This window comes from Budorcas taxicolor, chromosome 6 (genome assembly GCF_023091745.1).
Source record: "Budorcas taxicolor isolate Tak-1 chromosome 6, Takin1.1, whole genome shotgun sequence".
Taxonomy (NCBI): domain Eukaryota; kingdom Metazoa; phylum Chordata; class Mammalia; order Artiodactyla; family Bovidae; genus Budorcas; species Budorcas taxicolor.
Genome location: NC_068915.1, coordinates 69,392,568 through 69,407,995, shown reverse-complemented (window position 1 = coordinate 69,407,995; position 15,428 = coordinate 69,392,568). Strand labels below are relative to the sequence as shown.

Here is a 15,428-nt window from a genome sequence, read left to right as displayed (position 1 = left end):
CCCTTTTGCATGATGTTGTAACTTCCGGCACATGACGAGCTCTCCCATGAATGGAAGACAGTTGGGAATATCCCCTTCTCTGACTGGGATCAGAAATGGGGCTGGGGCAAATGTTGAAAGGGAAGCCCCATCTGAGGCCATGTTCTCTGTGCTTGCACATGCATACACCCCCACAAAAGTGGGGAGGAAGGGAGGGAGGGAGCGAGCAAACTCAGCGGGAGAGTGAGAGGAGTGTTGAGTTGCTTCCGGAGGACTGAAAGAGAAATGGGTCTGACTTACACACATTGGCAGGTGTGTTTTTTTTTTTTTTTAATTCCCAGAGGCTGGAATTTGTCATCCCTTGAGATAGATCTGGCCTACAGATGTGGTTTTTTTTTTTTTGCCCAGAAAATGGTCTGAAAAGTTTTGAATTTGTTGCCAGCTTTTAAAAATGAAGAGATTTCACATTAAAAACTGGGATTTAGGCTTCCATATTGTTTGCTCTAATAACACTGGACCACTCTTACGGTTTTTCTTCCAGTTTTATGAAGATACAATTGATATATAGCACTGTGTAAGTTTAAGGCATGCAACATAATGATGTGACTTAACATACATCATGAAATGACCACAAAGTTTACTGAACATCTATCTTCTCATATAGATATAAAATTAAAGAAATGGAAAAAAAAATTTCCTGATGAAAATTCTTAGGATTTACTCTCTTAAGGACTTTTCATATATAACATACAACAGTGTTAATTGTGTTTACCATGTTGCACATTAGCTCCCAAGTACTTAGTTATAGCAAGAAGTTTGGACATTTTGACTGTCTTCATCGAATTCCCTTCCCCATCTCCCACTCCCTCTGCTTTGTGCTTAGTTTTGTTTTGTTTTTAAGATTCCACATATAAGTGAGATCAAACAATACTTGTCTTTCTATCTGATTTATCTCAGTTAGCATAATGCCTTTAAGGTCCATCCATGTTTTGCAAATGGCAAGATCTCATTCTTTTTTATGGCTGAATAATATTCCATTTTAATATATATACACAATTACTGTAGCCCACCAGGCTTCTCTGTCCACAGGGATTCTCTAGGCCAGAATACTGGAGTGGGTAGCATTTCCGTTCTCCAGGGGATCTTCCCAACCCAGGGATCAAACCCAGGTCTCCCACATTGCAAGTGTATTCTTGACTGTCTGAGCCACTAGGGAAGCCCTGTATGTATATATACACACACACACACAAGTATTTATCCTTCAGAGGGCACTTAGGTTGTTTCCATGCCTTGACTACTATAAATAATGCTGCAGTAAACATGGGGTGCATATATCTTTTCCTGCTAGCATTTTCAGTTTCTTCAAATAAATACCAAGTGGAAATCCTGGATCATATGGCAGTCTATTTTTAACATTTTGAAGAGCCTTTATACTGTGCTCCATAGTGGCTGTACCAATTTATGTTCCTACCAGCAGTGCACACAGCTTCCCTTTTCTCCACATCTTCACCAACATTTGTAATCTCTTGTATCTTTAGGTGTCTTAACAGGTGTGAGGTGATATATCGTTGTGATTTCAATTTGCATTTCCCTGACAAGAGAGTGATGTTGAGCATCTTTTCATGTACCTATTGGTCACCTGTGTGTCTTGTGTGGAAGAATGTCTCTTCAGATCTTCCTGTTTTTTAAATCTTTTGGAGGTTTTTTGCTATTGAGCTGTGTAGATTCTTGTTATATTTTGGATATTAATTTCTTATGAGATATGATTTGCAAATATTTTTTTGCATTTAGTAGTTGTCTTATTTTGTTGATGGTTTACTTTTTTTGTGGAAAATCTTTTTAGTTTATCTGTTTATTTTTGCTTTTTCTGCTTTTAGTGTCAGATTCAAACAATCATCTCCAAGACCAGTATCAAAGAGCTTATCATCTGTTTTCTTTTAGGAGGTTTATGATATCAGTTCATACATTTGTCTGTAACCCATTTGAGTTAACTTTGGTGTGTAGCGTAAGATAGGGGTCCAGTTTCATTCTTTCACATGTGGCCGTACAGTTTTCCTAACACCATTTACCAAAGAGACTGTCCCTTCCCCATCATATAGCCTTTACTCCTTTGTCATAAATTAATTGACCATCTGTGTGTGGGTTTATTTCTTGACTCTCTATTCTGTTCCAGCAATCTACATCTGGGTTTTTTGCCAATATCATACTATTTTGACTACTATAGCTTTGTAATATAGATTGATATCAAGGAGCATGATGCCTCTAGCTTTGCTCTTCATTCTAAAGATTGCTTTGTCTATTTGGGATCTTTTGTGGTTCTACACAAATTCTAGGAATGTTTGTTTTATTACTGTGAAAAACACCATTGGAATTTTGATAAGAATTACACTGAACATGTAGATTGATTTGTGTAGTATGGACAGTTTAACAATATTTTCCAATCCATGAGCACACAGTATCTTTCCATTTATTTGTGTCATCTTAATTTCTTTTATCAACGTCTTACAGTTTTCATTGTATAGATCTTTTGCTTCCTTGGTCAAATCCCTAGATATTTTTCATGCAATTGTAAGTGGGATTTTTAAAAAAATTCCTTTTCTGATAGTTCTTTGTTAGTGTATAGAAATGCGACAAATATTTCTGTATTGATTTTGTATAGAAATGCAACAAACATTTCTGTGTTGACTTTATATCCTGCAACTTTGCTGAATTCATTCAGGAAAATTGTAGCGAGGTTTTTTGGGTTTCTTTTTTTTTGAGTCTTTGAAGGTTTCTATATATAATATGGCATTGCAAACAGTGACAGTTCCCCTTTTCCTTTCCAATCTGGCAACTTTCATTTCTTGACTAATTGCTCTTAGGCTGGTGTTCTTGAGGCAACACTCAGGAGGTCTGTAGGGCTGCCTGTCGCACTTTTCAAATGGAATAGCACTGATCACCACAACCACCGCTCCCCTCTCCCCTCTACCCCCTGGCCTGATTAGCGTATGAGTTTGCAAGCCCTAGTTTAAAGTAAGAGCAGACTGAGCAATTAATGAACTCAACTTGAGGGCAGATTCAGTGTTTACCTAATTCAGAAGTGAACTGAGAAAGAATGTGAGGGAAGTTGAAGCATCAAAGAGAGGTGGTATAATTACCCAGACTGTTATAATGAGTGTATTGAGGCTTGATTTCTCAAGGACCTCTTTTATTCTATCATCAGAAAGGAGCCCTCCCCTGCAAACCAACTTGTGCTGAGCTCTGATCCCATCAGAACCTCTGTAAAGTACACCAGAGGTCCAACCTGCTTGCAGTCAACCCCCATTAGCAGTGAACTCACGGACTCAGGAATTTTTGCAAGAAGAGCTTCATTTTCTCTTCTTACTTTCGCCTCTCCCTTGCAGAAAAGACAAAAATTCCATGGCACATGCCCCCAGTGTCAGCATTTTTATATTAAGACAGATTTGCCTCCGCTCACTTTGATATAGGAGCTCAGGATCTCAACTCCGTTATTAACAAAACTGATCTTCAGAGCTACTTTAACAGATGGCATATCAAAAGTGGTTGAAAAATGGTTTACCACGTTCCTTGTGTTCATCCTTCAAGTTCATGGCTGTCACCCATCACCACCTGAGAGTACTTAATGCTCAGGATAACTAAAGGGAGAATAAATCCTGTTTGCTTTGAACACAGCCCAGGGTTCAGCATATGTTCCTGTACTGGCCAAGGCTAATCAGCTCTTTCCCCCTCCTCCCCTCACTTGTGCCTGTAAATCAAGAGGCCCCAGGATCAGTCAACACGAAAGAGGTAATTAGTAAGTACAAGCTGCTACCTTCATAGATCACGCTGTGCCTTAGATTCAAGCTCATCCAAGAAGCTGAAACAAGCAACATTACACAAGTATTAGTCACTTTTACAGAACCTTTTTCACACAAAGCTTATGAGTCTGAATGTTTAAATCTACCCTCCCTGGCTATTGTGAGGATACCTGAGGTACGAGGCCAGAGGGGAGTGATCTTAGCCATTTTATGATGTTTTCCTTTCCTGGACTAAAATGGGTCTTTGGAACCCCAAGGATCTGAAACAGAAATGGTTTCTTAATGGCATAGGCTTGGCATTCAGAGATCTTTAAATACCTTACCCCTTCTCACAGATGTGGCAGCAGAACAAGATGCTACTTTTTTCCACTGATATGTGGTCCATCCCCTCGGAAGGCCATGGCTTGTGCCTTTGCCGGTCATTTGTCCAATTGGAAGATTCGTTTCCTGCTCTGGCAGGGCACATGGTGAAGAGCATTGCTGCCCCAAAAAAAGAAAGACTGTTTCTAGTCCAACAAAATAGCCTAGGAACTTCCTTCCCATGTGTTGCTAGTCTGAGACTGCTGGCTTACGGAGAAGTGTTCCACTCATGTGTTTATGACTTTGGAGCTGCTCAACTGCATGCTGGCTTTTTATTTTTTCCATCACACGTTTCTTCCAATTTTTGAGCTTCTCATATCAACCACTTTGCTATTTTTAAGCAGAATGATTCAAACCCAAAGTAGCTCATCAGAACAGTAAAATCTCACCAGTTCAAGCAAGAAGCTTATACTCTTTCAGGGAGAGAAAGACTAGTATGAGAAGCTAGAGTCCCATTTCATCTTCTATAAGATAAAGATGTAGGTAGAGTTGTATAATCAGTCCTTTTCTACTAATATTAAAACCACATAAAATCATCATCATTGATTATAAGAAGCATCATGTTTTATGTACCAACAAGAAAATTTTAAAAACTGTCACTGGTTTTTTATCATTGCAAAACACTGTTAAAGATATCCTTGCAATACATGAGTTGGTTAGATCAGACTTCAAAATCCATTCAGACAAATTCCATTCAGACCTCTCCTGCCCTCTAGTTGTATTGTTTGGCATGAAAGAGGCCCATTCTTTTGGATGATTTCAGTAACAAAATGTGACACCACTTTTCATCTCCTTGGTGGTATCTTTCTTTCTAAGCAAATAAAGCGTCTGCTTGTCTCTTCATAAGAAAATCGGAAATTGCTGTCCTTCTAATGACAAATATTTACTTTGCCAATGTCAAATTTACATGACACTGCTCTGTTTTTGAGAGTTTCTATTTATACAGTTACTTTTCGTTTCAATGCTTAATTGTAATGTAATCTTTTCTAAGACAATGAACAGCATTTAAACTTGGCCTAGTACCAAGAGTGGATGCCACTCAATGGAAGGGACAAGCTGGACACCTGTTACCATGTTTGCCATGCTTGGACAATGGCGTTTGCATCATGACTGCAGCTTGGCAACTGAAGTTTTGGAACCCCATCCATCCCCCATGCACTCTAATCTCAAAGAAGTTAATGTGATAAAACAGGCAACTTAGATGGTTCAGTTATGGAAGTGGCTACAATCTGTTGAGAATTTTCCGTATATCTGGCAAAATACTAAACTCTTGCCAAGACCTAATATCTAGCAGACTTCACAGCAACCCAAGATGTATGTGCAGATTAGAAAGTTTAACCACGTTAACAAAATTTTCCCAGATGATACAGCTACGTAAATTTCAGAGCAAAGATTTCCATCCAGACAGAGGCCCTTCTATCCACCAGCTCTATGGCTCTCTCAGGCCGTATCAATTATGGGCACATCAACTGCAGGCTGCTTTTGATTCTATTCAGAAACATCACTCCAAATAGGCTCTCAAAGTGTTATCTAAAATAGCTCAATCATATCCAGTTTTCTGTAATGAGTTGGTGAAGATAATTTAGAAATTAACATCCATTATATGCAAATGGTCGCTTCTTAAAGGGACTTGCCCATTCAATTTCTGCCTTCATGATCACTGGGAAGCTAGTGTGGCTGTCTGTGGCTACATCCTCACCACAACAATGAAAGAGTGAAATCATCAGCATTTTCTGATCGAAACCTACCTAAGAACTGAGATGACTTGCTTAGTGATAATGGAAGGGCATTCACAGCAAAAATATGGACTTAGATAAACTCAAACCTTGGTCTCCTGATTCTTAGGCTTGCTGTTTAACATGGAGGGTGAATGGATATAGACCTATTTTTTAAAAGACCGTGAATGTTGTTTTACTCTCCCAATGTTAGAAGACAGGCACATTTTTAGTCCATGGGAGCCCCCAGTCCTCAGTCCCTCAGAGGTCCTGGCCACTCTGAGACCAGCCCCAAGGCAGGGAACTGGAAGCCAGCAAGCCGGCCTCTAGAGAACCATGGTGCTGAGCAAACTCCTGTGGCTTTGTAATGTGGGCGATTCTATTTCCATGGACAGTTAAATATGGAATCTGGGAGGAGTTTTGTATTTATGTTCAGTGGTTTGGGAAACTAAACCCAAAAGAAAGGACTGCGAGGGTGACTAAGGGCTTTCATGGTCAAGATAAATACCAGCAAGAAGGAATTACCACGTCCAAATAGTTGAAGATAGCCAGCCTCAAGCCCTAGTCTTTGTGACCCCATGACAACTCTTACAGTTTGCATTTCAGGCACCAGGATAGAGAGTGTTTTAACAAAAAGCAATAGACGAATTTTAAAAGCTGTTCTCTCAAGTCATTCATTCGTTTGATTGGCAAGTGTATATTGACTTACCTCCATGTGAAAAGAGAGGGGAACCAGGGGCGAGCAAATCGATTTCTGAGGGCAGCAAGCACATGCACTGGAAGAGGCCCAGCTGAGCGATGTGCAAAGCTTTCTCTGACCTCCTTCTGGCTTTGTTACAGCTGCAAAGGTGCCTCCCACTACGGTCTCACTAAAGACAGGAAGAGGCGCTCTCAGGATGGCTGTCCAGATGGCAGCACCAGCCTCACAGCAACAGCACTGTCCCCAGAGATTTCCACAGTTCCCACCGTCTCCTTAATGACAGATGAGCCTGGCCTAGACAACCCTGCCTACGTGTCCACAGCAGAGGATGGTCAGCCAACTAGCCCCCTGGACTCTGGCCGGAGCAACCCAACAAGGGGTGAGTCAAATGGGTGGTTGTCCGGGAATGGGCTCTTCTGCCTTGGGACTGTCCTCTGTGAAACGGTCACTGTGGAAAGTCCTAGAAATGTTTTGTTTAAGAGGAAATTGTTCTGGTAGTTTTGGCCACAACCCAACATCCAGTTCTCCAAAGTGAAATGAAACCACGAGGACTTGAGATCATTAGAAACGTGTGTAATCTGACTTGGTGAAAGGAGTTGAAGTTAGCCCTAGTGATTCATCACTCCCGCAGCGTCCATACCTTCCCGCCCAGGCAACTCGAGAAAAGTGCTGTTATATTCCATCCAGCCTAGGAAAAAATGACAAGCAGATTTTAAATAAACCGTCCATATTTCATTGTAGAAAACTGAGAACATACAGATAAGCAAATTGTATCATCCTGCCGCCTCGAAGTAATCACCGTTTGCATTCTGTTGTGTATCTTGCCAGCCGTGTCCATTAAAAAGACCTTTTTCTCTCTTGTCTTCAGCACGGCCCTTTGAGCGATCCACCATCAGAAGCAGATCCTTTAAAAAAATAAACCGAGCCTTGAGTGTTCTCCGAAGGACAAAGAGTGGAAGTACCGTTGTCAGCCAAGCTGACCAGGGACGAGAGGATTCTGAAAACACCCCTGTCCTTGATGGTAAGTTGCTTCCCCATGAGGCTGGGCGTGGCCTGGGCTTCCAGAATGACGCCAGGGGTGATGACCACAGGACTAGCCCTCACTTTCTACGACACCTCTCTTCCTAAAGGCATAAATATTTTTTACCTTGATTACTCTACTTATATAAGTAACCAAAGGCAAAAAGTACTTTTCCTTTTTTTTTTTTTCTGGCTACATTGGGTGCTTGTTGCGGCTCACCGGCTTCTCTAGTTTGGCATGGATCTTAGTTCCTGAACCAGGGCTCAAACCCATATCCCTTGCATTGGAAGGCAGATTCCCAACAACCGGACCATTAGGAAAGTCCCTATTCTCTTTTTACATAGATTGAGGGAAAAGATTTTGGAACCCTTACCTTCAGGTCTTAGCTTAGTGTATATAAAGAATAATATAGTTAAGTGAAGAGCAGTTAGAACAGTGCCTGGCACACAGGAAATGCCACATGAGTATCCTTATCTCCACCTTGTGTGATGTGTGATTCTGAGGGTTTTCTATGTATTAATTCATGTACTCCTCAACAACTCTATGAGGGAGCTACAGTTATCATCCCTGTTTTATAGATGAGGAAACTGAGGTACCAGGCAATTACTTAGTTTGCCCCTTCTGAACTTGGAATCCAAGTAATGTGGCTCTAAAATTCACGCAAATCAAGTTTCTGGATCTTAGATTCTACATCTTTTTTTCAATATAAATGGAGCTGAGAAAATACTGTCCTGTCCTTTCCTTCTCATCTTACATTAGAACTTCACAGCAGTAATGATAATAACTAAAAGAACGCTTTTGAGCTTTCCTGGGTGCCAGGCAGTGCTCTAAGGCATTTAAAGGTCACAATGATAAGAGATGGGGATTGTGATTCCCAGTTTACAGAAGAAGAAACCAAGGTTTAGAGAGACTGGGTAACTAGCCCAAAGCCACCCAGCTGGAAAATGGCAGTCCTGGGATTTTAATTTGTGTCCTCTGGCTCCAGAGCCCACTCGTTTACTCACTGGATTAAAGTGCCCTCTGCTCCTTCAAGATTGGGGAGTGAAAGTGTTAGTTGCTCAGTCATGTCCGACTCTTTGAGACCCCATGGACTGTAGCCCAACAGGCTCCTCTGTCCATGGAATTCTCCAGGCAAGAATACTGGAGTGGGTTGCCATTCCCTTCTCCATAGGATCTTCCCAACCCAGGGATCAAACCTGGGTCTCCAGCATTGCAGGCAGATTCTTTTCCATCTGAGCCACCAGGGAAGCCCCCTCAAGGCTGGGGGCTAAACCCCAAACCTCTGTCTTTATCATGTTCTCAGAGAACTTTGAGCAGTTGTATAAGCCCCTTCTTACCTGTCTTACCCTGTACCTATACTACGTGCTCTTAGTACTCTCACTGCTGCTGCTGCTGCTAAGTCGCTTCAGTCGTGTCCGACTCTGTGCAACCCCATAGATGGCAGCCCACCAGGCTCGCCGTCCCTGGGATTCTCCAGGCAGGAACACTGGAGTCTGCCATCGTGTAAATACTGTTTCTCTCACTTCCATGTTGCTGTCCAACCTGTACTCTCACTTGCCTTCAGCTGGCATCCTAATTTCTCTTTAGGCTTTGCCTCCTCCTGGGAGCCCGCCTTGACTCCCCCAGTCCTCTCTCCTTTGTGTTCTCAAAGCACCTGCATCTCTGTTATAGCAATGTCATCTTTTATTGTAACTCTACCAGTGAGGGCAGGGGTTCTTTATCTAAGTCTTTGTGTTCTCAAGGCCAAGCACAGTATCTAGTACATAATAGTTTTCACCGAATGTTTCTGCAATGAATAAAAGGATCATAACTTCCTTTCTGCCAGTCTTCCCCCTTATTCAGTTCAGTTCAGTTCAGTCGCTCAGTCGTGTCTGACTTTTTGCGACCCCATGAATCGCAGCACGCCAGGCCTCCCTGTCCATCACCGACTCCCGGAGTTCACTCAAACTCACGTCCACCGAGTCAGTGATGCCATCCAGCCATCTCATCCTCTGTCGTCCCCTTCTCCTCCTGCCCCCAATCCCTCCCAGCATCAGAGTCTTTTCCAATGAGTCAACTCTTCCCATGAGGTGGCCAAAGTACTGGAGCTTCAGCTTTAGCATCATTCCTTCCAAAGAAATCCCAGGGCTGATCTCCTTCAGAATGGACTGGTTGGATCTCGTTGCAGTCCAAGGGACTCTCAAGAGTCTTCTCCAACACCACAGTTCAAAAGCAAAAGCCTCCTTAATTCTATTCCACAAAAAGTTTTCTCTTGCCTGAATAAGACTGATTTGCATGTTTATTGCCGAAACTTTTAAAAATAAGAGATTACTATGTGTAGGACATTGGCCTAAGCTTTGTGCTTTTTTAAAATTGAAATATAGTTGATTTACAATATCGTATTTGTTTCAGATGTACAACATAGTGATTCATTATTTTTATAGATTATACTCAATTTAGAGTTATTATAAAATATTGGCTATATTCACTGTACTGTACAATGTTTCCTTATAGCTTGCTTATTTTGCATAAGCAGTTTATACCTTTTTCCCTGTTGTGTCCCTCTCCCTTTCCCTCTCCCCACTGGGTATCTACTAGTTTGATCTCTATATATGTGAATCTGTTTTTTTATTTGTTTTTATTTTCTAGATTCGACACGGAAGTGATAACATAAAGTGTTTGTATTTTACTATCTGACTTATTTTACTTAGCATAAAATGTTCAGGCCCGTCTACACTGTTGCAGATAGCAGAAGTTCATTCTATTTTATGGCTGAGTAGTATTCCATTGTATACATACCAATCTTTATTCATCTGTTGATGGACACTTAGGTTGCTTCCACTTCTTGGTTATGAACATTGGAGTCCATGTGTCTTTTCAGATTAATGTTTCTGTTTTCTTTGGATGTATACCCAGAAATGGAATTGCTGGATCATATGATAGTTCTATTTTTAGTTGTTTGAAAGCTTCCATACTGTTTTCTATAGTGGCTGCATCAGTTTACATTCCCACCAACAGTGTGCCGCTGTTCCCTTTTCTCTTCATCCTCACCAACATTTGTTATTTGAAGAATTTTTGATGAAGCCATTCTGACAGGTGTGAGGTGATTAACAATGTTGAGCATCTTTTCATATGCCTGTTGGCCAGCTGTATGTATTCTTTAGAAAAATACCTATCTGTATCTTCTCCCCTTTTTAAATCAGGTTATTTGGTTTTTTTGATAGAGTTGCATGAGCTGTTTATATATTTAGGCTCAGTGATTTTATATAAGAAACTGCCTGCCAATGCAGGAGACACAGGAAATACAGCTTCAATCCCTGGGTCAGGAAGATCCCCTGGAGAAGGAAATGGCAACCCACTCTGGTATTGTTGCCTAGGGAATCCCGTGGACAGAGGTGCCTGGCAGGCTACAGTCCATAGATTCACAAAGAGTCAGACACAATTGAAGCAACTTAGGACACACGGAGGACTTTTATATAAAGATTATAAAATCTAGTTCCTGGCTCCAAGGGGTTCATTCAAGACTAAAAGAAAAGAAAATACCATGAAGACTGAAATATAAATAAATGAAAATGGGGGCCACCAGAAGAGACACACCACTTGCCAATGGGACAGTGTAGTCCGTGTTTAAGGGGCAGTTATGACCTGGATGGGCACTGGGATCTTGACTGTGTGTTGGGAAGTGGGGGAAGATGAGGATAAAGCTGGATTAGAAGAGTCCTGGAGGCCATTTAGGAGTCTTGACTTGGGGCAGTGAACATACCTGAATGCTTTTGCATCAAGTTATAGCAGAATCAAAACTTTATTTCACAAAGATGAAGATTGCAGCTATATTATGTGTGCAGGGGTTTTGCATGGGAGAGAATGAAATTTCCTTTTCTGCTCCAGGACCTATTACTTCACAATGGGGGAGGGATTAAGACTCAAGTGAGGCTGGTACAGGATTTGTGAGGTAACAGAGATTTCAAAAATGACCTTAGGGTCTCATTGCTTCAGTAACCCATGGTTAGTGTGGTGAACTTCCATGGTTTATCCATCCTTTTCATATCAGTAAAGAGATTGGCTTTAATTTTTATCAGCCATATGACCTGCATGGTTTACTTGACTCCTCTAAGCTTTAGTGTCTCATCATCTAAAAAAACAGGGATAATAATAACCTAGTTCCAATCTTAATCTATTGTGAGGACTAAACAAACAAACAAAAATATCATACAAATTGCTTAGCTGAATGGTCAGCGTATAATAAACACTTGGTAAATGATACTATATTCCTTGGTCCTTAAGTAAGGACAAAATATTGGACAACTGTTTCTTTTCAGACCAGTACCAAGTGGGAATTAAAAATTTCATTAACTCTTGAAGGTCTCATTATCGTGGCTGTAATTAACATTTTCAACTGTGACTGAGTATGTCCTTTCAGACTATCAAAACAAACAGTGTTGACTCGTTTAGATTTGGGAGCATGGTTTTTGTAACTCTGTTGGGAGAAAGCGTAGAAGGGGGGCGGGGAGAGCAAAAATCAGCAGCTTTGATGATTATTTCCAAATCTTTCTTAGCTCAAAATGATTTTTTAAAAAAAACTTCCATTCCCTTGTCACCAGAGCTGTTCCAACAAATGCTTGTGGGTAGCGCCTACTTAAGGTAATCAAAGCAGTTTAAACATTAATTGAACTTGATCACTCAAGCACTGTTAGCACCAGGAACTGACAGATGAAGACTGCTGCCCACAACCTTACAACAAAGCCCAGTTGCTTACATTAAATCAAATCCCAACGGCAGTCAAGGGCCCACATTTACAACCCGGCTTCCTCTGGCCACTAAATTTCTTTGTTTATCATGTTTTGTAATATTTAGAAATAATTTTAATTCTTTCTGTATCGTTCCTAGAGAGTTGAGTACTTGTTAATGAATTTGGAGTTCATTAGGGAAAATGGACTAAGGTCATGGGTTTTGAAAATAGTCGCAAAAAGTGTTTTATGTAGAACCAGGCCTGCAGTTTTGATCTTTCCCAGTGATATACTTAGAATCTTAGGGCAACGGCTGCTGTCAGCAGCTACAGGAGACAAAAGTAACCCCACCTTCAATGTCCAGACTCGAGCCTCCAGCATCTGGGGAAGAGCTGCGGCTCCTGTCATGCTAGGTGTTGTGTGGCAGCTGGTGTTGCCTCTATACCCTTCTATTCCACCGGGGTGGAGAACCATGCCAGTTGGCACTGCTGGCTCAAGAGAGTGTGTGTCTACAGAGCAAGTCCCCTGTGGGCCTGTTGCCAGCTATGAAGGAGGGAGCCTAGCAGGAGCCCCAGGTTCTGACCCGGTTTTGGGGACCACCACTAAACTACCACCTCTAACTGGTCATGTCACTTCCGTTCTCCCAGCTTATGCATCCTCACTTGTGAAATAAAGGTTTGACTGTGGCTAACTTTATTTGGGGGCTCCAAAATCACTGCAGATGGTGATTGCAGCCATGAAATTAAAAGACACTTACTTCTTGGAAGGAAAGTTACGACCAACCTAGACAGCATGTTAAAAAGCAGAGACATTACTTTGTCAACAAAGTTCTGTCTAGTCAAGGCTATGGTTTTTCCAGTGGTCGTGTGTGGATGTGAGTTGGACTGTGAAGAAAGCTGAGCACTGAAGAATTAATGCTTTTGAACTGTGGTGCTGGAGATGACTCTTAAGAGTCCCTTGGACTGCAAGAAGATCCAACCAGTCCATCCTAAAGGAGATCAGTCTTGGATGTTCATTGGAAGGACTGATGTTGAAGCTGAAACTCCAGTACTTTGGCCACCTGATGTGAAGAGCTGACTCATTTGAAAAGACCCTGATTCTGGGAAAGATTGAGGGCAGGAGGAAAAGGGGACAACAGAGAATGAGATGGTTGGATGGCATCACCGACTCAATGGACATGGGTTTGGGTGGACTCTGGGAGTTGGTGATGGACAGGGAGGCCTGGCATGCTGTGGTTCATGGGGTTGTAAAGAGTCGGACACGAATGAGCGACTGAACTGAACTGAACTGATGGTTGTCAAACTGCAAAGCCTGAAATGGTCTTCTGTGTGTGGGCTGAGGGGATGGGGGCAGAGGAACCTGTGAAAATCTTCCCAGGGTAAGGGTCCTCACTGAAAATGTATGGTTTGGAAACCCCAGCCTAGATCTCTGAATCTCCTTCTAGCTCTGAATTCAGCAATGCAAGAGGATCAGGGACGAACCCCTTGACACCGCCAGCTGGGCCCGGGTGCTTTTCCTGATTGTGAATTAGGCCATTTGACTTCCCTTCACTGACAGCAGGGGTGGGGAGAGAGCCTGCTTTTCAGTGAGACTGAAAGACAGGGCCTCCCAGGAGGAAACCTTCAGAATAATCAGAAAGAGCAGAACAGGTTTGTTCTGTTTTTTCCCCTTGATAAGTAAGTGAGCAAACTGTGGTCCATTCCATAATGACTGTTCATTCATTCCTCTTCACTCAATAAACATGGGACAAAGACTTCTGTGTACAGAGATCTGTGCACAGACCTAAGAAACAAGGATCTTAGAGTCCAGTGATGGGTATAAGAAATGGCCATACGTAATACTAATAGTAATAGAAGGCTCAGTGCCCTGAGAAATACAGCTTTGTGGGAAATAGGAAGTTGAGAGAGAGTAGGGGAGGAGGGAGGAGGGCAGAGTTTCATTGGAAGGGATCATTTCATGCAGGCCTTGAAGGAAAAATTGGGTTTAGGCCTAGGATGGAAAACATTCCAGGCAGAAAAACTTATGCTGGCTCAGAGGCAGGAAGATGGAAAACATGTACAAAGAATGATGAATAGTTTAGTTTGGCTGGAACCAAAAGCCTGGCAAGAAGAGAAGTGGTTGGAAATGGCCGTTGGTGGGTGTCTTAAAAGAACACTGTCTTTGTCCATTTTAGTCTTTCCAAGGTTGTATCACCTGATTCCAGATGGTGAAATTACCAGCATCAAGATCAATCGAACGGATCCCAATGAAAACCTCTCCATTAGGCTTGTGGGAGGCAGTGAAACCCCTCTGGTCCATATCATTGTCCAGCACATTTATCGTGATGGGGTGATAGCCAGAGATGGCCGGCTCCTGCCAGGAGACATCATCCTAAAGGTAGAGACTGTGGCTGTGGGGGCCATGAAAATGGGCTTAATAAGAGTCACTTCTGAGCACATCATTGGATGCATGGGTTAGGGTTATGATGGGTGAGTGGTTGGACAAATAAGTAAGACACTAACATAAATGTGGAACAGTCACTTTCCATAGTTATTAGGTTGATATGACTCTTCATACAAGATTAGTAATTTTCAGTAGGTCCCTAACCCTTCTGTCTTGTTCTTCTGACCTCTTTCTCTCTCTGTATAAATACTATCTTTATATCATTTTGTCTCTGTCCTCCTCCTTCCTCTTCTTATGTCTTCCCCTCCCCTAACTTTCTCTACCTCTTCAGTCTTCTCTCTTCCTTCTTCTCCCTCCTCATTCTTCCTCTCCTACCTCTCTCTCCTTCTTTAAGTAACAATAACATAAAACAATATAAAACTGTAGCATATTAAGTTGTTTTTAAAACAGATTACTGGAACATTTTGTATTTTATCTAATCACTCACATTCACACACTCCCCTAAAGTAAATTTCCTATAGCTTAATGACCCTTCAGCAAAGAAAAAAAAAAAAAATCCCTAAGCTATTCAGCCAACCCACAGACATTCCACGGGAGACAGGTGGTGGAACAGAACGCCTTGGGCATTACTGTCCTCTGTGGCTTGGCCGAGGGTAAGGATGCTCGGGAAGAATTTTCAGTTGAAGAGAAAGGACAAAGGAAGAGTTGTTCATCAGACAGAAGTCTAACATGTGCCAAAAGTGATAAGGAAAAATCCCTCCCTTGGTC

The 15,428-nt window shown here is 41.9% G+C and overlaps 1 protein-coding gene across 3 annotated transcripts in view; it reads left to right on the top strand.

Annotated features, from left to right (window-relative positions):
* The window catches only part of LNX1 (ligand of numb-protein X 1), a 189,412-nt gene that overhangs the window by 144,988 nt on the left and 28,996 nt on the right, over positions 1 to 15,428 (top strand). For 2 of the 3 annotated variants that reach the window (XM_052641809.1, XM_052641811.1), the window contains 3 exons: positions 6,692 to 6,930; positions 7,420 to 7,572; positions 14,452 to 14,654. In XM_052641809.1, coding sequence (XP_052497769.1) covers positions 6,692 to 6,930; positions 7,420 to 7,572; positions 14,452 to 14,654 — 595 coding nt within the window. The remainder of the gene's footprint in view (positions 1 to 6,691; positions 6,931 to 7,419; positions 7,573 to 14,451; positions 14,655 to 15,428) is intronic. The other variant, XM_052641810.1, reaches the window with a different exon arrangement.